The sequence below is a fragment of the Rhinoraja longicauda genome, chromosome 37 (assembly GCF_053455715.1).
Source record: "Rhinoraja longicauda isolate Sanriku21f chromosome 37, sRhiLon1.1, whole genome shotgun sequence".
Lineage (NCBI taxonomy): Eukaryota > Metazoa > Chordata > Chondrichthyes > Rajiformes > Arhynchobatidae > Rhinoraja > Rhinoraja longicauda.
The window spans coordinates 7,428,850-7,456,697 of NC_135989.1; the positions used below are offsets into that span (position 1 = coordinate 7,428,850).

General features: G+C 49.9%; 1 protein-coding gene across 1 annotated transcript in view; it reads right to left on the minus strand.

Annotated features, from left to right (window-relative positions):
• Positions 1 to 1,343: 1,343 nt before the first annotated feature.
• The window catches only part of LOC144610628 (SWI/SNF-related matrix-associated actin-dependent regulator of chromatin subfamily A member 4-like), a 111,589-nt gene continuing 85,084 nt past the window's right edge, over positions 1,344 to 27,848 (minus strand). The window contains 10 exon segments of the mRNA XM_078429481.1: positions 1,344 to 2,134; positions 4,576 to 4,715; positions 6,890 to 7,019; positions 9,894 to 9,995; positions 12,718 to 12,826; positions 15,106 to 15,359; positions 16,601 to 16,819; positions 20,542 to 20,619; positions 23,894 to 23,938; positions 27,387 to 27,614. Coding sequence (XP_078285607.1) covers positions 2,102 to 2,134; positions 4,576 to 4,715; positions 6,890 to 7,019; positions 9,894 to 9,995; positions 12,718 to 12,826; positions 15,106 to 15,359; positions 16,601 to 16,819; positions 20,542 to 20,619; positions 23,894 to 23,938; positions 27,387 to 27,614 — 1,338 coding nt within the window. The 3' untranslated portion in view covers positions 1,344 to 2,101.

A 27,848-nucleotide genomic window follows, 5' to 3' on the forward strand; every position in this document is an offset into this window, starting at 1 on the left:
GATGGGCCGAATGGCCTATTTCTGCTTTCTATCACTTTTGAATATCAGGTCTATTAGTAAGAATGGGAAAATGAGATTTAAAATGCTTCTGTGGACTGTGTACACCTCTGGGAAATAAACTCAGCATCTCCCACCATGTGGAAACTGGCTTTGTCTTAGAAATTCTTTGAGTTACGAACAGTTCTCTGGAATGCCACCTTGCCGAACCGAAGGAATGCCGGCCTTTCCGAATACCAACATCTTCAATAGCATCCTTGACCTTCCAGCTCCTTGAGACTCCTTCTCTTTGACACTGGCTCCCTGAGGAGATTGGCATCCAGCTCGAGTAAGAAAATAACTGCAGATGCTGGTACAAATCAACGGTATTTATTTCACAAAATGCTGGAGTAACTCAGCAGGCCAGGCAGCATCTCAGGAGAGAAGGAATGGGTGACGTTTCGGGTCGAGACCACTCCAGCATTTTAGGGAAAAAAAGGCATCCAGCTGGATGTTAGAGATGCTGGGAGAGCAAATCTCCATCTCAGAGGTCTCACCTTTAAAGTTAAGGCAATTACCTCGGTTTTCCTGCTTATCCCCCATTTTATTCCCAACATCGTCAATAGCATACAGTGGTCTCATACAGAGCTCTGCCCCTTGAATCCGACTCTGCACAGAGTCTCTCTGCGTCACCCACCCCGACCACAGCCTGCAAAGCTTTCTCAATCGAGTTCAAATCTCTCTATGGTCTCTTCCCAATCGCATTCCCTCCTGCCCTACCACCCTCCAGAATCTCTGTGCTCCTCCATTTCTATCCGTTTGCACTTTACTGATGTTACTTTCTGAGATTAATAGCCATACCATCATGTGCTACAGCACCAGGCTCAAGAATTCTACACAACCCTGCCTCTAACCAAAGGACAAAACTCTTTTAAACAAAGTGTTTGGCCATCTGCCATAATGGCTCAATGTTAATCTTTGTTTTTATCACTTCTGTTAAGTGCATTGAGATGTTCTACATCAAAGCTGCATGTTGATGTTGCCGAATGATAAATCCTGCACATGCATGCACATGCATACACGCACACACACACATGTACAGGCAGATGCGCACACACAACATACACACGCAAGCACGCAACACCCAAGCACACACACGTGCAGTCAGACGCACACATGTGCACAGGCAGACGCGCGCACACAAACATACACACACTAGCACGCAAACACAATATGCACACGCAGTCACACACATGTGCGCGCACACACAGGCATATACACTCACATGCAGGCACACGCATACACACACACACCATTGCACAAACACACACACGCATGGACATATGTATAGATTTATCAGACACAGTCAATTATTTATTTTATTGTAGTCCAGTGATAATGACAGTACAGAATTCCCTCAGGGTCTGCAGAGATGGGTGATTTTGACCTGTTTAAAATACAGTACAGTGATGGTAATGGATTCCTACACACATGCTTACACATGTCACCATACAATGAAGCATGGACTGCATGTGACCGACTGCGTTCGCACGGAGAGAAGAAACAAAAATAAACCTCTAAAAAAAAAATCAAGTATTCCCAAATTTATGAGTTTTTGTTCTTTTCCTGGCCAGCCTTTTTCACGTTGTCATTTCTTGTGCATCAACCAGCAATGAGTTAACTCGTGAGTTAGTGTCAAGGTCCCCGATTCAACCCAATTTGGTTAATTTAATTAATATAACAATTAACCAGATGGACTATATATATTACACAGTGCGGGGAAACTCAGTGGGAAATCAAAAAGGAAGAAGGGGAAGGTTTAGATGCTTGAAGTTAGCAGCTGTGTCCAAGAGTTAACGCATCCAGCACAATGAATGGCAACTTGGAAAAGACTGTGCCATTAATGCCATTGTGAACATGACCAGCCTCAACACAGCGAGACACTAAGTTGATAATCCTACATGCCTTCTCCTCTGCTGCTATAAATATGCAAGATTACATCGTATACTAAGAACGTACACTACACTGCTAGCTGGACACGGGTATGAGAACACATGAGAGCACAGTCACTCTCAGGACGGACAAGCCCCCAGTGTCGATCCCAACACGGAATGTTATCCTGAGATTAATCTTCATCTGTACCAGTTCCTGACCGTTCCTGAAAAGGCAGAGAAACAAACAAAATAAATAAATTCCATCCAAGATAAACCTGGTGACTTTGGCATCTCAAACCCTCGTTCCTTTGCGAAGCCCTGCAATTATTTTTTATTAGTGGGAGTGCAACAGAGAAAACTGGGAACATCTATATACTAAAACTCTCGTTTGCTTGTTTGTTTGTTCCTGAACTACAGCCAAAACGGTACACGATAACACGACAATGTTAGGCCCACTATACTCACCGTCGTCCCTTTGGTGTTAATGGAAGAAGTTTCATTGAAATCGGTGTTATATTTTAAACGTTATTCACATTTTAAAGTTTAAATCTATCTCCTAGGATGGGAGGATGGGGGGGGGGGGGGGAGGGAGGGAGGGAGGATAAGGGAGGTTGAGGGGGATGGAGTGGGGGAGAGGGGAGGGGGTTGGGGCGAGGGAGGGAGGAGGGGTGAGGGATGTAGGGGAGGGGGGAAGGGGGAGAGGGAGGGAGGAGAGAGTGCTGCACCAATGCAGGAGAGGTTTGGGCCCAACAGGTCCACTTGGTCTAGTAGTTCCCTAATAGTTGTGAGTCAGCTACACACTTTGGTGATCGCGGCATTTGGCATACTTGCCCTTTCTTATGAATAAAGTTTAGTTTGAGGGTAATGAGTGCAAGGGTTGAGATGTCATGATGCAACTGTACAAGTTGTTGGTGAGACAACACTTGGAATACTGTGTGCAGTTCCAGTCGCCTAGCTAGTGGAAGGATGCCATCAAGATGTAGAAACAAAGAACTGCAGATGCTGATTTATTTTTAAAAAAAGACAAAGTGCTGGAGTAACTCAGCGGGTCAGGCAGCATCTCTGGAGAACATGGATGGGTGACGTTTTGGGATTAGACCCTTCTTCAGACATTGTTGGAAAGGGTGCAAAACAGATTCACCGGAATATTAAGAGATTCCGTGGTTTGAGTTGTAAGGAGTTTGGAGCTGCTGTGACATTTTTCTTTGGAACGCAGGAGGATGAAGGGTGACTTATTAAGGTGTACAAGATCATGAGGGGCTTGGATAAACTGATTGCTCACAGACTTTTGAGGTTTGACAATTCTAAAACTAAAGGGCATAGGTTTAAGATGAGAGGGGAGAGATTTAAGTGGGCATTTTTTTTCACTTGGAGGGTAGTCTGTATTCTTGAGTGAACTGCAATTGGAAGCCACAGAAGCAGATACAATTATCCCTTTTAAAGATATTTGGACAGATATATAGATAAGAAGGGTTTTAAGGGATATGGGCTAAATACATGGACAGGGCACAAACTCAAAGAAGAGTAGAGGGGTTACAATATTCCTGTCACGATCAATGTCAATGTAACAAATTATCTGACCATTGTTGTGTGAAGCACAAAGTGCTGGAGTAACTCAGCGGGTCAGACAACATCCATGGAAGGAATGGATAGACAACGATTCGGGTCGGGACCCTTCAGACTCACAAAGTGCTGGAGTAACTCAGTCCAATTGCCACAGAAGCTCCCTGACCCGTTGAGTTCCTCCAGCACTTTATGTTTCTCCCAAGAGTCCAGTATCTGCAATTCCCTGTGTCTCCATCTGATCATTGTTCTTCATTAAAGTGCCTGTCCCACTTAGGTGATTTCAAGGCGACTGCCGGCGACTAGGCTGTCGCCGACAGTTCGCCGGGGTGTCGCGGGCGTGACCATGAGGAGTCTTCAATGAATCGTAGCGGTTCTCAGCGCGGCGTGGAAAATTTTTCCAGATAGAAATTTCTGGGCGCCAGCTGGCTTGTCGCACGCAGGTATCGTAGCTTATTGCGGGCGCTGTCTGTCGCACGCTGTCCCCAGGTTTGCTAAATTTGTCGCAGATGCATTTAGAAGCACATAATATTAAATTAAGAAAAGGCATTTGAAGATACCAGAAGATAGTTTTGTTTAACCAATTTATTTACCGTCAGGACATTTGACGGGTAGATTGGAGGCGGCAGTTTGATGGTCAGGTAAGCGTGGGAATTTCGCAATGTTTCCGAAGACGGTGTAATCTCTTAGCCAGGTGCTAGCTTCACAAAAAAAGTCACTTGTATCGACCTGACTCGGCATTGTTGTGGTCATTGTCGTGGTCATTGTCGTAGGGTAAAAGAAAATTTTGACGATCTGCTACGACTTTGACAGTCGCCGGCAGTCGCCTTAAAAATCACGTAACTGGGACAGGCCCTTTATAAGCAGTTTGGTCCTTACGAAGTCTGATCTTACTGATTGCAGTGCATCTCCAATTACATTGAAGCCACCTGTTGATCAGAGCTGGTGAATAAAATGGCATTACTCAAAGCTCCAACCTTGCATATATTATGGTCAACATGGAGGCTGAAGACCACCGAATGCTGGAGTTCCCGCATCACTGTCTCAAACTCAACTTTGTATAATGGACACTGCAATAACGGGCTCAGGTACCGGGTCCCACCTCATCCACCTCCTCCTCCGTGTCATCATCGCTTACAATAGGTTTGGACTTCGATGCCCGACTGGAGCGTTTCCGCCCCTTCACTCGATCCAGGCTCTTCTCCTTCCGGCCCAGCCTAATCTTCACTTTCACCGACCGAGCTGCAAGAGGAAGAGAGAGAGCAGGAAATGGGGATCACAAACGAAAGTCTTAAAGGGGTGGCACGGTGGTGCAATGGTAAAGGTGCTGCCTTACAGTGCTAGAGATCAGGGTTCGATCCTAACTACGGGTGCTGTCTGCACCCAATTTGTACGTTCTCCCCGTGACTGCGTGGGTTTTCTGTCAGTGCTCTGGTTTCCTCCCACACTCCAAAGACGTACAGGTTTGTGGGCAAATTGTCTTGGTAAAATTGTAAATTGTTCCTAGTGTGTGTAGGATAGTGTTAGTGTGCAGGGTTCGCTGGTCGATGTGGACCCGGTGGGCTGAAGGGCCAGTTTCCACGCTGTGAATGTCTCTAAACTAAACTTAATCTGTGCATTCTCAGCACAGTCGGGATAAACAAAGAGTGATTGGAGCTGGAGCCTTTTCCCTGAACCTGGATCTCTTCATTTTGTAAGCCAGAAGAATCAAGAATGTGTCCTTTAGTCCCATGCATTCCCTGACTCTGAACATGCTCATTCCTTATCTATTGCCCAAGGTCAGAATGTGTTCCATCAACCCAGCTCTGTTCCCTTGACACCAATAGATGATCTTGGATATCCCTATTTCTTAAACTGTTCATCAACCAGAATTTAGTTTAGTTTAGACACAAAGTGCCGGAGTAACTCAGTGGGTCAGGCAGCATCTCTGGAGGACAGGGATGGGATGACGTTTCAGGCTGGAACCCTTCTTGCAATTAACTTCGGTATAAACCAACATCCCCAGTTCCTTTCTACACAATTTAGTTGAGTTTAGTTTGTTGTCACGTGTCTGAGGTACAGTGAAAAGCTTTTTTGTTATGTTCTATCCAGTCAGCGGAAAGACGACATAATTACAATCAAGCAGCCCACAGTGTTCAGATACAGGACAAAGGGAACAACATTTAGTGCAAGATAAAGTCCAGTGAAGTCCGATTAAAGATAGTCCAAAGGTCTCCAATTCAGGCAGATGGCAGGTCAGGACCGTTCTCTAGTTGGAGAGAGGATGGTTCAGATGCCTGTTAACAGCTGGGAAGAAACTGTCCCTGAATCAAGGCAGTATGTGAATGCACTCCCTCACTGGTGAGTGAATGGAACGAGCTGCCAGAGGTGGTGGCACAATCCGCAGGCATTGCCACTTTCATTTCACTGCACATCGTGTATATGTGTGTGACAAATAAACTTGACTTGACTTGGTTGAGGCCGGAACCAGAGCAACATGTAAAAGACACTTGAACGGGTACATGGATAGGAAAGTTTTAGAGGGATAAGGGGTAAACGGGACACTAGTGTTGATGGGGCATCTTGGACGGCGTGGGCAAGTTGGGCTGTATGTTCTTGTATGTTCCGTGTGTTCTTTCAACCCAAGACCTCTCGCTCAACATTGGATCAGTTCAGTTCCCAATTGCTCTGTAAAGCAGCAGCTCTTGGTGCTGTATGTTCTACAGACCATTGGCTGTACAGCGGTTAAGCGTTAAATCTTGTAAACCCATGTCCGTCTACAGAGCAGCGGGACAGCAATTTCCTTGGTCCTGCTCAGCATCTTTCTGCCGCCTAAACCGTGCTTTCACCCCAGTCCATTCTCAGAGAGCCTCCAGCCCAGGAGGCTGAGTGTCCAGGACTTTGTGTGAACGTGGCAGGGATGGTGTGTACAAAGAGCTAGGAGCAGAAAACCTAACCCAGAATCTCTCAGGATAATCTCTCAGGGCGGCACAGTGGCGCAGCGGTAGAGTTGCTGCCTTACAGCGAATGCAGCGCCGGAGACTCAGGTTCGATCCTGACTACGGGCGCCGTCTGTACGGAGTTTGTACGTTCTCCCCGTGACCTGCGTGGGTTTTCTCCGAGATCTTCGGTTTCCTCCCACACTCCAAAGGCGTACAGGTTTGTAGGTTAATTGACTGGGTAAAGATGTAAAAAATTGTCCCTAGTGTGTGTAAGATAGTGTTAGTGTGCGGGGATCGCTGGGCGGTCGGACTCGGTGGGCCGAAGGGCCTGTTTCCGCGCTGTATCTCTAAATCTAAAATCTAAGCCCAGGAGGCTGAGTGTCCAGGACTTTATGTGAATGTTGCAGGGATGGTGTGCACAAAGAGCTAGGAACAGTAAACCTAACCCAGAATGTCTCAGGATAACGTGGAGACCAAACTCTTTGCAGTGCTTACACTCTGACTCCGATCCTTCTTCTTCCTCCTCCTCTCCTTCCTCACTATCATCCTCGCTGTCTTCTTCCTTTTCAATTTTTTGCCGTACGCTGGTAAACACGGACTGGAGCACAATGGAATCTTCATAGATCTGGGAGAGACAGGGAGGTGATATAATCACTGTGGAATAACGGGGGACGACGACGACACTCAATCAGAAACATGCAGTAGAATCATAGAATGGTCGGAGAGCATAGGAGGCCATTCATTCCATCACGTCCACGTTGGCCTCTACCAGGACAACTCACTAGTTCCACCACTTTGTCTGTAGCTTTGCATCATTTTCTTCATCGGACATTTATCCAATTCCCTATTGAGGGCCACAACAGAACATGCCTCTCTACAGAAATCACAGGTGGTACAACCAGCCGACACGTGACTTCAGGGGCTGGCATCACGAGAGAAGGCCAAAATGCTGGAGGAACTCAGTGGATCGAGCAGATTCTGTGGAGAGAAGGAATGGGTGACGTTTCGGGTCGAGACCCTTCTTCATTCCTTCTCTCCAGAGATGCTGCCTGTCCCAATGAGTTACCCCAGCATTTTGTGCAGGATATCATTCTGGGCAATGGGGGCTTTGTTAACGGAGCTTTAGTCAGGAGATTTAATGTGGGGTCAGGCTAATTTATCCAGCGCCCACGGATGTGTTGAACAGCTCCGCTTTCTCACAGCTTGTGTAGGTGATCTGGCCTGCCACTGTATGTTTCTTTTTTTTCCTAATCAGATGTGCAGCACTTTGGTCAACGTGGGTTGTTTTTAAATGTGCTATACAAATAAAATTGACTTGACTTGACTTGACTTGATTAATATCTCTCTGAGAGAAACAGGCTTGGGCGTTAAGTGGGTCAAAAAGTCAACAACATCATTCAGAAAACCAGCCTCCTCTGAAACTGTATCCAGTTCTATAAACTGACCACAGTTGTGATAAACCCCTATGAAGGAGGGCTGAGGTCTGAGTTTGAGCACTCTTTCCAGTTCTGACAACAGCACATTTGGAAGCAGTTCAAGGTTGTGGAGATGTTGGAATGGTTCCAGAAATAAAATTCTGACGTCCTTGGCCAATCTCAAACTATCCTGAGCCCGAGACCGACAAGTCTGCCACCCCCAAACCAAAGCAGACCAAATGCAGAACTAGGGGTGCCAACTATCTCACTCCCAAATAAGGGACAAGGTGAGGTCACCGCCCCGCGCCCCATGTGACGTCCCCCAGCCAGTGGCCACGTGCTCCCGCTCCACCAATGGCGGCCGCCCGGGCCGGGAGGCGGGTTGCTACGCAACCTCTGTCAGGCGGCGCCCGGGCCTCCGGACCTAGACTGTCCGGGCCTACAGCGCACCCCCCCCCCCCGGGCCTAATACGGGACAAGGGCGGTCCCGTACAGGACAAACCAATTTAGCCCATAATACGGGATGTCCCGGCTACTACGGGACAGTTGGCAACCCTATGCTGAACGCACACAGCAGTCGGCACTCTGAGCCTGTGTCTCAGTGCCCCGCCATTTGAAACCCGCTCCCCATGTTAAGTTTGAGCATAAAAGGACACAATCTGTCAGAAAAAAGACCCCGACCAGAAACATCACCCATCCTTTCTCTCCAGAGGTGCTGCTTGACCCACTGAGTTACTCCAGCACTTTGAATCTAAATGACATAAAAGTTCTATCGAGTAACTCAGTCGGCCATGCAGCAACTCTCGAGAACGCGGATAGGTGATGTTTCGGGTCTGAACCCTTCTTCGTCGGACTGATTGGGGGTGGGGGGGGGAGATAGAAATCTGGGAGAGAGATGAGGCACAACAGAACATGGCAGGTAATAGGTGGACACAGGTGAGGGGTGTTTCTGATAGGCAGATGGTTGGAACAAAGGCCAGAGATAAAAGAGGAAGGTGTGAGACAGGATTGAAGAGTTGTGAAGCCAGAGGAATGAATGTAGGGGGGGGGCGAGGGAGAGACTGTTAATTCGTAAAGTGCCGCACAGCTTGGTCTGACCTGGGCCTGAGGATCAAACGTTCTTCTCAAAGCCAAACCGAACTGAGCGGGACAGGTACAGTCAAAGCTCTCAGGCCCCGATCAGATACCCAGCCTCCAGGAGGGACTTAGTCATAGAGTGATACAGTGTGGAAACAGGCCCTTCGGCCTAACTCGCCCACACCGGCCAACAATGTCCCAGCTACCCTAGTCCCACTTGCCTGCGCTTGGTCCATAACCCTTCAAACCTGTCCTATCCTTGGAGTAGAGAAGGCTAAGAGGAGATTACATGGAGACGTTTAAAGTTATGAGCTTTGACAGGATGGAAAGGGAGACACTATTGCCTATGGCAGTGCTTCGTAAACTATTTCAGTGTCATTCACCCGTGAGTCTTTATCACAAAATTTCATTCACCCTCGACAAAATTTTCTTATGTTTTTTGGTAATTTTCATCTTAATCACCCTTGTGTATAATTTTATATATACTAAGTCAATCACCCTTCATTCACCCCAAAATAATTTCATTCCCCCTTGGGTGAACCATTCACCAGTTTAGGAAGCACTGCCCGATGGTACGAGAGGTCAGGCTTAGAAGGGAATTAACATCAAAGAGGGAGTTAGATGTGGCCCTTGTGGCTAAAGGGATCAGGGGGTATGGAGAGAAGGGAGGTACGGGATACTGAGTTGGATGATCAGCCATGATCATATTGAATGGCGGTGCAGGCTCGAAGGGCCGAATGGCCTACTCCTGCACCTATTTTCTATGTTTCTATGTTTCTAAAGCCAGCGGAGAGGGGAAGCCTACTTTCTATCACCCATTGAGTTGCTCGGACCTGGAACACGATGCCTGCAACGATGATACAAGTAAATTTAAATACAATTTTAAAAAGAGAATTAGATAAATATCTGATTATTTTTGTTGTTGTAGGGAGCAGAGAGAAGTTAATTTGCTCAGCTCGTTGAAGGTTGAGCAGCCATTTTGTTTGCAGCTGCCTCCTGTTACCCACCAGCGATCCCTCCAGGTTGTAGGTCTGTGCGTTCTGACACAGCAGCATCACGTCCCTCTCCAGATCGTTCAGGCTGCGGTACTTGTGGTTACGGATCCGCTCCTAGCGGGAGAAAGGAGGCAGGCAGTCAGCTCGTCCCCGGCACCTTCCACAAATCGACAGCGCCCTTCCAGGAATGTGCAGTGACCCTCCTCCTCCCCCCCTCGCTGCCCCCACCCCGCCCCCCCGTCGCAGCTCAGAATGGTTCACAGCTCACTCATAAACCGGGCAGGCTTCACCAGTTCGCTGCTGGGAGATGCACAGTGCGGATTTGCACAAAGCCAGTCGTTCAGCCTTGCGTGCCCAAAGGAAGGAAGATTTGCCCGGATCAGTGCCTCGCCACAGAGTGCCCATCGCGCCACCCAAGCATCATGTAGTGTAAGAAAATAACTGCAGATGCTGGTACAAATCAAAGGTATTTATTCACAAAATGCTGGAGTAACTCAGCAGGACAGGCAGCATCTCAGGAGAGAAGGAATGGGCGACGTTTCGGGTCGAGACCCTTCTTCAGACTGATGTCAGGGGGGCGGGACAAAGGAAGGATATAGGTGGAGACAGGAAGATAGAGGGAGAACTGGGAAGTGGGAGGGGAAGAGAGGGACAGAGGAACTATCTAAAGTTGGAGAAGTCAATGTTCATACCGCTGGGCTGCAAGCTGCCCAGGCGAAATATGAGGTGCTGTTCCTCCAATTTCCAGTGGGTCTCACTATGGCACTGGAGGAGGCCCATGACAGAAAGGTCAGACTGGGAGTGGGAGGGGGAGTTGAAGTGCTCAGCCACCGGGAGATCAGGTTGGTTAAGGCGGATTGAACAAAGGTGTTGAGCGAAATGGTCGCCGAGCCTGTGTTCCGCCAAGCATCAAGTAGTTACGTTTAGAGATACAGCGCGCAAACAGGCCCTTCGGCCCACTGAGTCGACACTGACCAGCGATCCCCATAAGCTAGCACTCAAAGGCTCAGAGTAGCAGGAGGACTCTGGGCTGAATGTGAATGGTCGTGGGACATCAAATACCTGGTAACATAAGTCGCAAAATAGGGACAAGCAAATACCTTCCCACTAGCGGGTCACTCATTCACAACACGTCCGATGACATTGGAGACGCAAGAGCCCGCAGATGCTGAAATCTCAAGCAAAGTGCTGGAGGAACTCAGCGGGTCAGGTAGCGTCTGTGGAGGGAATGGACAGACGGCGTTTCTGGTCAGGACCCTTCTTCAGCCTGATCAACCAATCTATAAAAGGGTTCCAACCCAAAAACATCGCCAGTCCATTCCCTCCACAGATAATGCCTGACCCGCTGAGTTCCTCCAGCATCTCGTGTCGAAGACCAATAGGTTTGGCATGTATTACTGGTCTGTGCCTGGTACCAATAGGGTGGCATGGTGGCACAGTGGTAGAGCTGCCGCCTTACAGCACCAGGGATCTGGGTTCGATTCTGACTACAGGTGCTGGCTGTGTGGAGTTTGCACGTTCTCCTGGTGACCACGTGGGTTTCCTCCGGGTGCTCCAGTTTCAATAGACAATAAACAATAGGTGCGTGAGGAGGCTATTCAGCCCTTCGAGCCAGCACCGCCATTCAATGTGATCATGGCTGATCATTCTCAATCAGTACCCCGTTCCTGCCTTCTCCCCATACCCCCTGACTCCGCTATCCTTAAGAGCTCTATCTAGCTCTCTCTTGAATGCATTCAGAGAATTGGCCTCCACTGCCTTCTGAGGCAGAGAATTCCACAGATTCACAACTCTCTGACTGAAAAAGTTTTTCCTCATCTCAGTTCTAAAAGGCCTACCCCTTATTCTTAAACTGTGGCCCCTTGTTCTGGACTCCCCCAACATTGGGAACATGTTTCCTGCCTCTAACGTGTCCAACCCCTTAATAATCTTATACGTTTCGATAAGATCTCCTCTCATCCTTCTAAATTCCAGTGTATACAAGCCTAGTCGCTCCAGTCTTTCAACATATGACAGTCCCGCCATTCCAGGAATTAACCTAGTAAACCTACGCTGCACGCCCTCAATAGCAAGAATATCCTTCCCACCCACGTTTCAAAGACCTGTGGATTTGTAGGTTAAATGGCCTCTGTAAATTGCCCCTAGAATGTAGGATTGAGCTAGTGTATGGTTGATCTTTGGTCAGTGTGCCGAAGGGCCCATTTCCACACTAAATCTCTAAACAAACTAAACTAAACAATAGACTATGGCAGATATAACTGGCCTGAATGATATACCTATACATTTGGCAATGTACTGTAGACTTTTATCGTGAACATTGGCATCTACTATTAGTGTATGGTATCCATCAATAGTTCGATAGGTTAGGCCAAAGGGCCTGTTTCCACACTGTATGGAAATGTGTGCTGTGGGCCTTTGCAGTTACACCAGTAACTGGGCATTCGGCATACACTGGTTGGTGGCATCAGTCTGGGCAGAAGTTCTCAGCACCATCTCTGGGCTAGAGAGGCTGACTAACCCTGTGTTCACTTCACCAGTGCCATTGCCACAGGCTCCAAACACCTTACAGAAGATGAGACACTTTCACAAGTGGTAGGAGCAGAATTAGGCCATTCGGCCCATCAAGTCTACTCCGCCATTCAATCATGGTTGATCTATCTCTCCCTCTCAACCCCATTCTCCTGCCTCCTCCCCATAACTCCTGACATCCACTTTCTGAAACGGCGGTGTGTGTGGCTAGCGTTTTCAGAGCTGTATGTACACACATGCATCGCCCGCATTTAAACAAGACCGGCGCGGCATTCCCACTGCACCAGGGGGCCCGGTCGGAGCGTACCTTGATCTTTCGGAAGTCGACTGGTTTGCGGATGAGTTCGTAATACTCTGGAAGCTCCTTGCGGGATGGGAGTTGAATGAAAACTTCACTTAGCTGCCGGCCTGTACTACTTTAATAAAGAAGAAAAGAAGAGTCAATTATTAGCACGAGAGGTGTGGGGCGAGATGTAAAGATCGAGTGTCTGCTGGCACTCCATAATTATAGAGACAGTTCGGTGCAGTCCCACCCACAACACAACACAACACTAACCACACGTGCTGGCACTCAACGGCAGTTGACTTAATAAGGTGCTGACTTGTATTGCTGTCTGCACTAATTACAGGTTGCAGTGAACCAACAAGATACAACGGCACAGAGAATCACAAAAGGAGACCGTTCACCCTTCACGATTGTGCTAGCCTTGATAAAGTTTAGTTTAGTTCAGAGAAACAGCATGGAATCCGGCCCTTCGACCGAGCGACTCCGCGCCGACCAGCAATCCCTGTACACTAGCACTGTCCTAACACACCAGAGACAATTTACAAAATTTTAAAACTTAAGCCAATTAACCTACAAACCTGCACGTCTTTGGAATGTGGGAGGAAACTGGAGCACCCGGACAAAAAGGTGGCACGGTGGCGCAGCGGTAGAGTTGCTGCCTTACAGCGAATGCAGCGCCGGAGACTCAGGTTCGATCCTGACTACGGGCGCCGTCTGTACGGAGTTTGTACGTTCTCCCTGTGACCTGCGTGGGTTTTCTCCGAGATCTTCGGTTTCCTCCCACACTCCAAAGACGTACAGGTTTGTAGGTTAATTGACTGGGCAAATGTAAAAATTGTCCCTAGTGGGTGTAGGATAGTGTTAGTGTGTGGGGATCGCTGGGCGGCGCGGACCCGGTGGGCCGAAGGGCCTGTTTCTGCGCTGTATCTCTAAATCTAAAAAATCTAAAACCCACGCAGGTCACGGGGAGAAGGTAAAACTCTGTAGACAGCACCCGTAGTCAGGATCGAACCCCGGTCTCTGGCTCTCTACAGCTGCCTTAGAGAAATGAACGATTTTCCCCCTTGCTATGAAGTCTTCACCCTTTTCGAGTTGTTTAGTTCAGTTTAGGGACACAGCCCTTAAGCCCACTGAATCTTTGCTGACCATCGATCACTTACTCACATCAGCTTCACGTTATCCCACTTTCTCACCCACCCCCTGCACACGAGGGCAAATTTCAAGAGACCAATTAACCTGCATCGCTGTGGCACTGCGCTGCCTGTGTGGAGTTTGCCTGCTGTCCCTGTGGCAGTGTCGGTGTGCGGGCCGGAGAGAACGGGACAATGAAACCAACCTTTGACTCTCTAACCTGTGCTTCCCATCACCCGGCCCCTCCATGACCCGGCCCCTCCATGACCCGGACCCCCGCCACACAGGAGGCACAGTGGTCGAGTCGCTGCCTGACAGCACCAGAGACCCGGGTTCAATCCTGACCACCGGTGCTGTGAGTGCAGAGTCTGCATGTTCTCCCCGTGACCTGCGTCGGGTTCCTCCCACACTCCAAAGACGTACAGGTTTGTAGGTTAATTGGCTTGGTATAAGTGTAAATTGTCCCTGGTGTGCGTATAGTGTTAATGTGCGGGGATCGCTGGTCGGCGCGGACACGGTGGGCCAAAGGGCCTGTTTACGTGCTGTATCTCTAACCAGGGTACTGATTGAGAATGATCAGCCATGATCACATTGAATGGCGGTGCTGGCTCGAAGGGCCGAATGGCCTCCTCCTGCACCTATTGTCTATTGTCAAAACTAAGGGGTAGGCCATTTAGAACGGAGACGAGGAAAAACATTTTCAGTCAGAGAGTTGTGAATCTGTGGAATTCTCTGCCTCAGAAGGCAGTGGAGGCCAGTTCTCTGAATGCACGGTAGCGCAGCGGTAGAGTTGCTGCTTTACAGCGAATGCAGCGCCGGAGACTCAGGTTCGATCCTGACTACGGGTGCTGCACTGTAAGGAGTTTGTACGTTCTCCCCGGGACCTGCGTGGGTTTTCTCCGAGATCTTCGGTTTCCTCCCACACTCCAAAGACGTACAGGTATGTAGGTTAATTGGCTGGGTAAAATGTAAAAATTGTCCCTAGTGGGTGTAGGATAGTACTAATGTACGGGGATCGCTGGGCGGCACGGACTTGGTGGGCCGAAAAGGCCTGTTTCCGGCTGTATATATATGATATATATGATATGATAAGAGAGAGCTAGATAGAGCTCTTAAGGTTAGCGGAGTCAGGGGGTACGGGGAGAAGGCAGGAACGGGGTACTGATTGAGAATGATCAGCCATGATCACATTGGATGGCGGTGCGTACAGGCTCGAAGGGCTGAATGGCCTCCTCCCGCACTTATTGTCTATTGTCTACACGTCTCCCTGCCACTAACCTGTCCTTGTATTTGATGACAGCCTCCACTGTCTTCTTCATTTTCTTGGTGAGGTGGGGTGGGTTTGGGGACAGCTTCTCGGCCGGCGGCCGGCCCCGCTTCTTCTTCTTCTTGTCGTCGTCGTCCTTGTCCCGGCTGCTGCGCGTGCTGGTGGTCGCCATGACCACCGGGGGGTCCACGTCCCGCTTGCGCTTGCGGGCCTTCTTCTGACGCACCTCCTCCTCAATCTCCTCCAGGTTGCCCTCTTCTATGGCCTGTGGAAGAGAACAGACCATGTAACCCATCCTTTGTGAGCCGGATTTAGCCCAGGGAATGTGGGAGGCAAGTGAAAGCCTGTCTGTCCTGCGTGCATGTGTGTGTATGTATATGTGTGCGTGCGCTTGTGTGTGCGCATGCAAGTGTGTGTTTATGCACATGTACTTTGTGTGTCGTCATGAGTGTGTTTCTGCAAGTGTATGTTTTGTGTGTGTGTTTACGTGTGTGCGGGACTTATTCAGTGTTACATGCCTGACGTGTGTGTATATGTATGAGTGTTTCTATGCGTGCTTGCGCCTTTCCATACATGTGGCTGTGTATGTTTCTTGTATGTTTGTGTACATACGATTGTGGGTGTGTGCATGCATATGTGTGCCTTAGTCGGTTCTGTGCACTTGTCTTTTTTGTGCTTCTATGAGTGTCTGTGTCTTTCTGTTTCATTATTGTGTGTATATGTATGTCTGTGTGTTTGTGTGTGTGTGTGCGCATGCATGTATGTGTGTGCCTGTGCTGGTGTGTGCGTGTGTGTGTGTGTGTACGTGCGAGTCCATCCATGTGCGTGTGTGCCTGCCTGTGCCGGTGTGTGTGTGTGTGTGTGTGTGTGTGTGTGTGTTTGTGCGTGTGTGCGCCTGTGTGTGTGCGTGCCTGCATGGGTGTGTGTGTGTGCCTGTGTGCATGTATATGCCTGTGCCGATGTGTGTGTGTGTGTGTATGTGCGCCTGTGTGTGTGCGTGCTTGCGTGGGTGTGTATGTGCCTGTGTGCATGTATATGCCTGTGCCGGTGTGTGCGTGTGTGTCCGTGTGTGTGTGTGTGCCTGCCTGTGCCGGTGTGTGTGTGTGTGTGTGTGTGTGCCCGTGTGTGTGTGTGCGTGCCCGTGTGTGTGTGTGTGTCCATGTGTGTGTGTGCGTGTCCATGTGTGTGTGTGTGTGTATGTACGTGCATGTGCCTGCAAGTTTGTCCGTGTGTGTGTGTGTGCGTGCGTGCCTGTGTGCCTCCATGTGCTGTGTGCCAGTGTGTGTGTGTGTGTGTGTGTGTGTGTGTGTGTGTGTGTGTGTGTGTGTGTGTGTGTGCGTGCCTGTGTGTCTCCATGTGCTGTGTGCCAGTGTGGTGCCACCAGACACGTTCCCCCTGACTGCGGGCTGACCTTACTCCTACAGTGGTGTGCATGCGCGGCTGGTGCTGCGAGTGTGTAGGGAGGCCTGCTGGGCAGGCTGCATTCCCACGCACTCACACTCCTACCTTGAGCCACTGTTTCTCGGTTAAAGAGTCACTGTAGTCCACCTCCTTGCGCTGCCGCGAGCCTCGGCCGAACAACTTCTCCTCCTCCTCCTCACAGGTCAGTCGCTCCACCTCCGCGTCGTCCTTCAGGATCCAGTTGGGCAGCTCGTCCTCCTCCATCAGACGAGGCTTCCGCTTCGGGTTGCGGGCGTCCTCACGCCTCCGGTCCAGGTCCATCCGCTGGGGGGGTGGGAGTGTTGCAGTGGGAGAGAGGGAGCAGATACAGAGAAGGGCAGAGAGAGAGGGGGGGGCGGGAGAGAGAGGGGGGCAGAGAGAGCAAGAGGGAGGGAGAGGGATGAGAGGGAGAGGGGGCGAGAGCGAGAGAGAGAGAGAGAGAAGGCGAGGGGGGCAGAGAGAGGGGCAAGAGAGAGAAAGACGGGGGGGAGAGAGAGAGGGAGGGAGAGGGATGAGAGGGAGAAAGAGAGAGAGGGGGTGAGAGAGAGAGAGAAGGCGAGGGGGACAGAGAGAGGGGCAAGAGAGAGATAGACAGGGGGAGAGGGAGGGAGGGAGGATGAGGGAGACAGAGAGAGAGGGGGCGAGAAAGAGAGAAGGCAAGGGGGCAGAGAGAGGGGCAAGAGAGAGTGAGAGGGAGGGAGGGGGAGAGAGAGGGAGGGAGATCACCATGGAGAGAAAGAAAGATATAGAGTGACGGAGGGAAGAAGGAAGAGGTCAAGAGGGAGGAGATAGAGTAGGGGGATAGAGAGAGAGGGGGAGTAGAGGGGGGAGAGAGAGGGGTGGGGAAAAGGGCAGGAAGGAGAAAGATGGGGGGAGAGAGCGTGGAGAGACAGAAAGAGGGGGAAGGGAAAAAAAGAGAGGGAGAAAGGAGATGGGGAAAGAGATGAAAAGATCCAAAAACAGAGGAAAGGAGAGAGATAAACAGATCGAGAGGGTGGCAGAGAAACAGATACATAGACAGAGAGACGGAAAGTGACCATCAGAAAGAGTAAATGGGGAAGGTAAGGACAAAGACATGAAAAAGATTGAAGAAGGGAAAGGGAGGAGAAAATCAGCCGGAAAGGTGGAAAGAGAAAGCAAGCATCGATTGAGTCAGTCACAGATCTGCTGTAATGTCATATTCCAGAACCAGGGGCCACACAGTCTAAGAATAAAGGGCAGGCCATTTAAAACTGAGGTGAGAACAAAACTTTTTCACCCAGAGAGTAGTGAATTTGTGGAATTCTCTGCCACAGAGGGCAGTGGAGGCCAAATCACTGGATGGATTTAAAAGAGAGTTAGATAGAGCTCTGGGGGCTAGTGGAATCAAGGGGTATGGGGGGGAAGGCAGGCACGGGTTACTGATTGTGGATGATCAGCCAAGATCACAATGAATGGCGGTCGGTGCTGGCTTAGTGACGCAGGGGGCAGGGGAGACAATAGTGGGAACAAAGTGAAGAAATGGCAGGAGTTTATTGGCAGGGTGTCAGTAGACTCTGGCATTCAGTGTGAGCTGGGCTTGGACAGCAGCAGCCTGCCTCTGCATCTCATATCATATATCATATCATATCATATCATATACAGCCGGAAACAGGCCTTTTCGGCCCACCAAGTCCGTGCCGCCCAGCGATCCCCGTACATTAACACTATCCTACACCCACTAGGGACAATTTTTTACATTTACCCAGCCAATTAACCTACATACCTGTACGTCTTTGGAGTGTGGGAGGAAACCGAAGATCTCGGAGAAAACCCACGCAGGTCACGGGGAGAACGTACAAACTCCTTACAGTGCAGCACCCGTAGTCAGGATCGAACCTGAGTCTCCGGCGCTGCATTCGCTGTAAAGCAGCAACTCTACCGCTGCGCTACCGTGCTGCTACTCTGGCTGCAACACCGCGTAGATCTAGTGTACATCGCAGTAAACAGTCCAGAAGTCATAGGAGCAGAAGTCATGGGAGCCATTCGGCCCATCACTTGGGTGCTTGTAATGTGCTGCCAGGGGCGGTGGTGGGAGGCATATACCACATTTGTGTTTGTGTTTAAGGGGCTTTTCACAAGTTCACAGGTTTTAGGAGCAGAATTAGGCCATTCGGCCCATCACATCTACCCCACCATTCAATCGTGGCTGATTTATCTTTCCCTCTCAATCTCATTCTCCTGCCTTTTCCCCATAACCCCTAACACCCGTACTAATCAAGTATCTGTTAATCTCCGCTTTAAAAACACCTAATAACTTGGCCTCCACAGCCTTCTGCGGCAATGAATTCCACAGATTCACCATCCTCTGACTACAGAAACTCTGTCTCATCTCCTTTCTAAAGGCACGTCCTTTTATTCTGAGGCTGTGCCCTCTAGTTCTTGACTCTCCCAAAAGTGGAAGCATCCTCTCCACATCCCCTCTATCCAGGCCTTTCTCTTTCCGGTAATTTTCAATTAAGTCCCCCTCCTCCAGTTTTGGCATTGACATATTATTATTGTCACGTGTACCAGCGTACAACGAAACACTGTTTGTGCGCTCTCCCCTCAAATTATATTATACACCAGCACAATCAGGCTTTGCAGTAGAACAGGAAAGCAAAAAATACCAGAGGACAGAATGCAGCGTTACACTATTACTGTGGAGAGGATGATCCCACTATTGGGAGAGTCAAGAACCAGAGGGCACAGCCTCGGAATAAAAGGACGCACCTTTAGGAAGGACATGAGACCGAGTTTCTTTAGTCAGAGGGTGGTGAATCTGTGGAATTCATTGCCACAGAAAGTGCATGTACAAACATCTGCAAGGTCTTTATCGATGTTGGTTGGAAGATTGGGGCCACACCCTTAGCTTATTGTACAGTAATTCCTGATGGATCCTGATGGAGATTATTGCTAAGTAGGTTGGGGCAGAGTGGTCTGTGGTGAAAGGTTACTGCAGAACATAGGGCCCAGGCTGTAATACTATCAGCCATATTTAACACAGAGGCAGCACAAAATAGTACAAATCCTTCCTTTTTTATATCTGAAAGTCGTCCCAGGGCATCAAATGGGTCTGAGCTATGCCTGTCTTTGTGTTGGTTATGTTTAATACACCTCGTTCCAAACAATATCCCAGCACCACTCCCCAAATCTCCCTCTGCTACATTAGTCTGACAAAAGGTCCCGACCTGAAACATCACGTGTCCACTCCCTCCACAGATGCTGCCTGAGCCGCTGAGTTCTCCAGCACTTTCTTTTGGGCATAGCAAGGGAGACTTTAGACTTTAGAGCGCAATCACCGAGTCACACACAGGGGCACACACACACACGGGGCACACACACACACACACACACACAGGGGCACACACACACACACACACACAGGGGCACACACACACACACAGGGGCACACACACACACGGGGCACACACACACACGGGGCACACACACAGGGGCACACACACACACACACACACACAGGGGCACACACACACACACACACAGGGCACACACACAGGGGCACACACACAGGGGCACACACACACACACACACACACACGGGCATACACACACACACACACACACACACAGGGGCACACACACACACACAGGGGCACACACACACACACACAGGGGCACACACACACACACACACAGGGGCACACACACACACAGGGGCACACACACACACACACACAGGGGCACACACACACACAGGGGCACACACACACACACAGGGGCATACACACACACACACACACAGGGGCACACACACACACACACACACACACAGGGGCACACACACACGGGCATACACACACACACACGGGCATACACACACACACACACACACAGGGGCACACACACACACACACACACACACACACGGGCATACACACACACGCACACATGCACAGACACACACAGACGCACACACCCACACACACACACTGGGGCACACACACACACATACACACACACGCCGCCGGCCCTCCTGTGCTGCTCACCATGAACAGCTCGAACTCCTCCTCGCACCTGGCTATCATCTGGTTCACCGTCTCATCATCAGGAACCTCGTCTTCCTCCTGCAAGGAAACAAACGCAAGGTAGCTGGTGGCTACAGTTAGGGGCGTGAGAGCAGAGGGTGCAGCCCACCCCCCCACCCCAACCCCCACCCCTGCCACCCAAACACTCCAAGTGCATCGCTGTACCTGCTCTGAAAGAGGCAGCGAGGTGGGGGTGGGGAGGGTGGGGGTGTGGGTGGGGGTGGGGGTAGGGGTGGGGAGGGACGGGCCTTGCGTTTTGTGCACCGTTCCCCAGGGTGGGGGCTTGATACCCTGTGCCCCTTGGGGAGTGGCCAATGTGGGAGGCACAGTGGATGCCAGGACTGAGCCCTTCGTGGAGCTGGTTGGCGATGGGCAAGACTGGCACAGTCTGTCACCAGGGTGTAACGCACAGCAACCCCCTGCTCCCGTCCACGGGAAAAGAAAATGGGCAACGACTTTTAAAACGATTAACCTACAAATCCGCGATGTGGGAGGAATCTGGAGCAGTGGGAGAAAACCCAAGTGGTCACGGGGAGAACGTGCAAACTCCACACAGACACAGCACCCGAGGGCAGGATGGAACCCGGGGCATGTCAGTGACGACACCCAGCGACATCCCACCATACTTGTCCTTTTGTCAACAGTTGCTGGGACCATCAGCATTAAACAAGTGGTCAGACCAGCTCCACATGGCAGAGATGGTGGAGGGAGACATGTTCAGTGTCTCTCTGGTACCTGCTTTGAGGGGCTGCAGCAGTGGCAAGTCACCACAAGATACTGCCTCAATAGACAATAGGTGCAGGAGGAGGCCATTCGGCCCTTCGAGCCAGCACCGCCATTCAATGTGATCATGGCTGATCAGTCTCAATCAGTACCCCGTTCCTGCCTTCTCCCCATACCCCCTGACTCCACTATCCTTAAGAGCTCTATCCAGCTCTCTCTTGAATGCATTCAGAGAATTGGCCTCTACTGCCTTCTGAGGCAGAGAATTCCACAGATTCACAACTCTCTGACTGAAAACGTTTCTCCTCATCTCAGTTCTAAATGGCCTACCCCTTATTCTTAAACTGTGGCCCCTTGTTCTGGACTCCCCCAACATTGGGAACATGTTTCCTGCCTCTAACGTGTCCAACCCCTTAATAATCTTATACGTTTCGATAAGATCTCCTCTCATCCTCCACAAGACAGTCCAGACAACACAAACATCCGATGACAAAATCAAAGAGTCCGTATGTATCTCAGCCTCTCAACCACCTGACCAAAGAAATGTGTAGGAAGGAACTGATGCTGGTTTACACCAAAGTGCTGGAGTAACTCAGCGGGCGGGATGGGCAGCGTCTCTGGAGAAAAAGAATAGGTGACGTTTTGGGTCGAGACCCTTCTTCTACACACCGAGAGCCCCAGTGTGAAGAAGGGTCTCGACCCGAAACGTCACCTATAGCTTTTTAATCCAGCCGGACCCTCCATGCTGCCTGACCCGCTGAATTACTCCAGCATATTGCGTCTATCTTTGGCCAAACAAACCTTCAGCTCATTTGGGTACACAGGAGACAAAAAACATGAACAACATTATTAACAAAAATATCAAAGCAAACTGCTGCTGGCCAGACAATGTTCATTCACACATGGACGCGGGGGGGGGGGGGGCAGCGTGCAGAACAGGTGTTTAGTGTCAGCGGCCATGAACTTGACACTGAGATGGTATCTATCGCAAAGGCACTCATTCCACACAAGGCTGGCTTCTGCCTCCCATTTCCGGCCTGACTTTGCATTGAAGTGCAGCCACACAGCCAGCTCTAGATTGAGTGTCGACCCTTCACATTGCAAGGGGATGCTCACACGGGTCTCGGGGTAACACATAACTAGGGCAGCTCGTCACTACTGAACCTGCCTCCACCTGCTTCCAGGGCACGGTGGCGCAGCGATAGAGTTGCTGCCTACAGCGAATGCAGCGCCGGAGACCCGGGTTCCATCCTGACTACGGGTGCTGTCTGTATGGAGTTTGTACGTTCTCCCCGTGACCTGCGTGGGTTTTCTCCAAGATCTTCGGTTTCCTCCCACACTCCAAATTCGTACAGGTTTGTAGGTTAATTGGCTTGGTAAATGTAAAAGGAATTGTCCCTAGTAGGTGTAGGATAGTGTTAATGTGCGGGGATTGCTGGTCGGCAAGGACCCGGTGGGCCGAAGGGCCTGTTTCCGCGCTGGGTCTCTAAACTAAACTAAACTCCCTATCGGCCGTTGCGTTCCAGCTCACACCAATGTTCCTGCTTAAAAACACTCTCCTCATCTCACCCTCATTGAAGCCCTCTGCAAACTGTGACTGAGGAAGAGTTGGCAGGTGTGGGATGTGCAAAATATTCTCGCAGTTCCCCCGACTCGCATCCAAAAATAAATGTAAAATAGGCAATGAATTTGTCCCGTCTGTGACAGGAGGCTCCTGGGTCTTTCAACACACACACACACACTAACACACTTGTGAAAAATCTTTTGCCAAAAGTTCACGTCGAACATGGAGCGCTAACATTATCGCAGCTGCTCAGTAACGGCAGAGGGGCGAGTGAGGTTTTGCCAAAGTTGCAGAGACACAAAGAGAGCCCTGGCACAGTGTTACAGTGAGAAGATGTCCTGTGGATTGGAGGGTAGCTAATGTTATCCCACCTTTGAGGATTTGAGTATTGGAGTAAAGAGGTCCTTTTGCAGTTGTACAGGGCCCTGGTGAGACCACATCTGGAGTATTGTGTGCAGTTTTGGTCTCCCAATTTGAGGAAGGACATCCTTGCTATTGAGGCAGTGCAACGTAGGTTCACCAGGTTAATCCCCGGGATGGGGTGACTGTCATATGAGAAGACTGGGCTTGTATTCACTGGAATTTAGAAGGATGAGAGGGATTCTTATAGAAACGTATACAATCATAAAAGGACTGGACAAGCTAGATGCAGGAACAATGTTCCCAGTGTTGGGGGAGTCCAGAACCAGGGGCCACAGTCTAAGAATAAAGGGGAGGCCAATTAAAACTGAGATGAGAAAACACTTTTTCACCCAGAGAGTTGTGAATTTGTGGAATTCTCTGCCACAGAGGGCAGTGGAGGCCAATTCACTGGATTAATTTAAAAGAGAGTTGGATAGAGCTCTGGGGGCTAGTGGAATCAAGGGATATGGGGAGAAGGCAGGCACGGGTTACTGATTGTGGATGATCAGCCAAGATCACAATGAATGGCGGTGCTGGCTCGATGGGCCAAATGGCCTCCTCCTGCACCTATTTTCTATGTTTCATTGTGCATATACAGGTCGGGCTATAAGCTTGTCTACTTACAGGTTGTCCTTCCGATCCTTTCACTTCCGCTGCCACAACCTCGCACTACATTTATTGGGGGGGGAAAGAAAAACAACAAACAAATATCGCATTACTACATTTTATTAGGCACTAATGATCACATGGAAAACTTGAAACAAAACCGCACTTAATAGAAGTCACCCCAACTACGGCCAAGGCCAGTGGGACTTTACGGTGAATTTATGGTTAAACCTGAGGCGGTCAAGTGGGGAGGGGGTGGGCCGGGGATCGGTAACATTTTTAGGGCGGTTTTGCCCTGTTTTCGGAACGGGGACCGAAAGTTAAAATGCTGGGAATGCCCAGCCGGCCAGTCAGCATCTGTGGAGAGAGGTGCAGAGTTAACCGTTCCAAGTCAATGACCTTACAACAGAACCGGAGAACGGGATGATTTTGGCTTTGAGCGAAATCAGAGGGAGGAAACATGTGAGGATAGAATAAAAGGGAAGGGATAGTATAGGGAGGAAGGGCAGGAGAGATTAAACTACAGAGAAGACGACTATGCAAGAGAAGGGGAGGGTAAGAAATATCACGCACGGCCACAGGGAGGTATAAATAACAACAGATCAACCGTTACCAAAAGCTCCTATCTCAAAATAATTGATGCAGTGGCTATGAATGAATCCCAAAAGCTGCAAGCTGCTTGTGAAATGGATTGCGGTTCCTCAAGTTCGGTTTGCGTTCTATTAGAGCAGTGGAGGAGACTCAGATGCCAGAGGTCAGAGAGAGAGAGAGTGGGATGGGGAATTGAAGTTAGACACAAAATGATGGAGTAACTCAGCGGGTCAGGCAGCATCTCGGGAGAGAAGGAATGGGTCGGGTTTAGACCTTTCTTCAGACTGAATTGAAGTGACAGGTGACTGGAGGTGTTGAGGACTGAACGGAGAAGTTGTCCGAAGCAGGCCAGTGCAGTGTAGAGCAGACTACTGCAACTCCCTATACACTGGGATCAGCCAATCATCCCTGTCCCGTCTGCAATTGGTCCAAAACGCCGCAGCGAGACTCCTGACGGGTACCCGTAAAAGGGACCACATCACCCCGATTCTGGCCTCTCTCCACTGGCTCCCAGTACGGTACAGAATCAACTTCAAGCTCCTCCTATTCACATACAAAGCCCTAAACGGGCTTGCCCCCCCCTCCCCATATCAAAAATCTTCTAACCCACCACTCTATCTCCAGGTCCCTCAGGTCGGCCGACTTGGGGCTACTGACTATCCCGCGGTCTAGGCTTAAGCTCAGTGGTGACCGTGCTTTTGCGGTTGCAGCTCCTAGACTGTGGAACAGCATCCCTCTCCCCATCAGAACTGCCCCCTCCATCCACTCCTTTAAGTCCAGGCTCAAAACCTATTTCTACTCCCTAGCGTTTGAGGCCCTCTGAGGGGGCGCTGTGAACTGTTTATGTATGTGCTGTTATGTTTGTGTGCCATTGTATGTTCGTTCTTAGGACCTGAACTGATGTACAGCACTTTGGTCAACGTGGGTTGTTTATAAATGTACTATACAAATAAAATTGACTTGACTTAACTAGAGACCACACCCTGAGTAGCTGATGCAGTGTACTCAACTGAAAGCTGTGTAGGTACGTCAGTGTTTTAGCTTGAAGGAGATTTAGGAGTGGAGGGGATAAAGCTGTTGGATCTCCTGCACGTTCTCAAGAAAGGTCCTTGGGAAGGACTTGCTGGGAGGGGATTGAGAAGGAACTGCAGATGCTGGTTTATGCCGAGAATGACACAAAGCGCTGCAGTAACGCAGCAGGTCAGGCAGCATCACTGGGGGACATGGATAGGTAGGAGACCCTTCTTCAATCGGAAATGTCACCTATCCATGTTCTCCAGAGATGATGCCTGATTCGGGTAAGTTACTCAGCACTTTGTATCTTTTTTTATGTTGCTTTAAGTATATGTCCACTCTCAGCTCTGTATTGGACTCCATAGATGTAACGAAGCCCAACCTCAGCACCACAGAGCACTGTTTGGGATCTAGGTTGGTTTCAGTAGTTTTAGATCATAACCACGTTTCCCATTTGTGTGGAAAGCAGCCTTTGGTATTTATTTTGCTGGTTCTACATTCTCCAGACCCAACCTTTGCTTCTTTACTGCTTCCATTACTGAGCCAACTTTGCCTTGCACAGTTCTCTCCCTTCCTCTGTAATCTCCCCACCTCTCACCACTGTCCCTTTGTTTGGTTTGGTGTCGTGTCGGCTTCCTCATTGACACGTTTGCCCTCTCCTCCGGAGGCTACCCGTCACTCTGCCCCGTCCCTCGTGACCTGCCCGCGCGCGCTGTGTGTCGGTAGGCCGCACAGAGGATTGCGAACTGGCTCTCACCGGCTGACTCACACGCAATCAAACAGTAACTTATTATGGAGTAGGAAAAAAAACTGCAGATGCTGGTTAAAATCAAAGGTAGACACACAATCCTGGAGTAACTCAGCGGGTCGGGCAGCATCTCAGGAGAGAAGGAATGGGTGACGTTTCGGGTCTGAAGAGGGGTCTCGACCCGAAACGTCACCCATTCCTTCTTCTCCCAAGATGCTGCATGACCTGCTGAGTTACTCCAGCGTTGTGTGTCTCCCAACTTATTATGGAGCACTGTTAGTGCTTCACAGTGGTATTATATGATCGACCAAGCCACAAAGAGTAGGCAAGTGATCTATAGATTGGTCAAAGTGGCTCAGGAGTGGGAGGCGGAGAGTGGCAGTGCTTTGTGGCAGGGAATTCCAGAGCAGTGCCCACTGCTAACAATAATGGAGAGATTAAAGTCAGGAATGCACAAGGGGCCAGAGCTGGGGAAGCACAGATATCTCAGGGACATTGTGGGGATGTAGGAAGAAACAGAAATAGGGAGGGGTAGATCGATGCAGAGGTCAGGATATGAGCATGAAACCTTACATACGCACCCATGTACATACACACACAAGTACAAGTACACACACACGTACACAGATACACACGTACACAAGTGTACATACACATACACGCACACAGTTCACACACACACGCATGTACACACACAGAAGTACACAAAGTACACACACACAAGTACACACACGCACAAGTACACACACACATACGCACAAGTACACACACACACACACGCACAAGTACACACACGCACAAGTACACACACACACACGCACAAGTACACACATATGCACAGGTATCCGAGGACGTACACGCCATTGGAGATAAATGGGTCTACTGTGGATAGGGTGAGTAGCTTTAAATACCTGGGAGTCCACATCACAGAGGATCTGACATGGACAACGCACATTGCCGCACTGGTGAGTAAGGCAAGGCAGCGCCTTTACCACCTCAGACAGCTGAGGAAATTCAGAGTCTCTCCTCTGATGCTTCTACTCTGGGGCTGTAGAAAGCATCTTGTCTGGAAACATCTCAATCTGGTTAAGGACTTAATCTGGTTAACAATCACGTTAAGGACTCGGGTGGCTTGCGGCGACGCGGTGCCAGACTCACCTCATCCTGCTCCTCGTGTTCCAGGATGGCCTGCAGGAAGGCTCGCCGCTCGTGGCTGGAGGACTTCTGGTCAAACATGCCGGCCTGGATGACCTTCTGGTCCACGTTGAGCTTGTACTTGGCCGCGGCCAGGATCTTCTCCTCCACGCTGTTGACAGTGCAGAGTCGCAGCACGCGCACCTCGTTCTGCTGCCCGATGCGGTGAGCACGATCCTGGGCCTGCAGATCCTGAAACAACCAAGAAAGCACCGGGGCACAGCCGTGAGACTTCCCTCCACGTCTAGCTTCATGAACCCCTCTCACAACTGTCAAACTATCTCCACTCAAGGCTTGTAGGAAGGAACTGCAGATGCTGGTTAATGTACATACATTGGTTAATGTACATACGTTGGTTAATGTACATATACGTTGGTTAATGTACATATACGTTGGTTAATGTACATGCATTGGTTAATGTACATG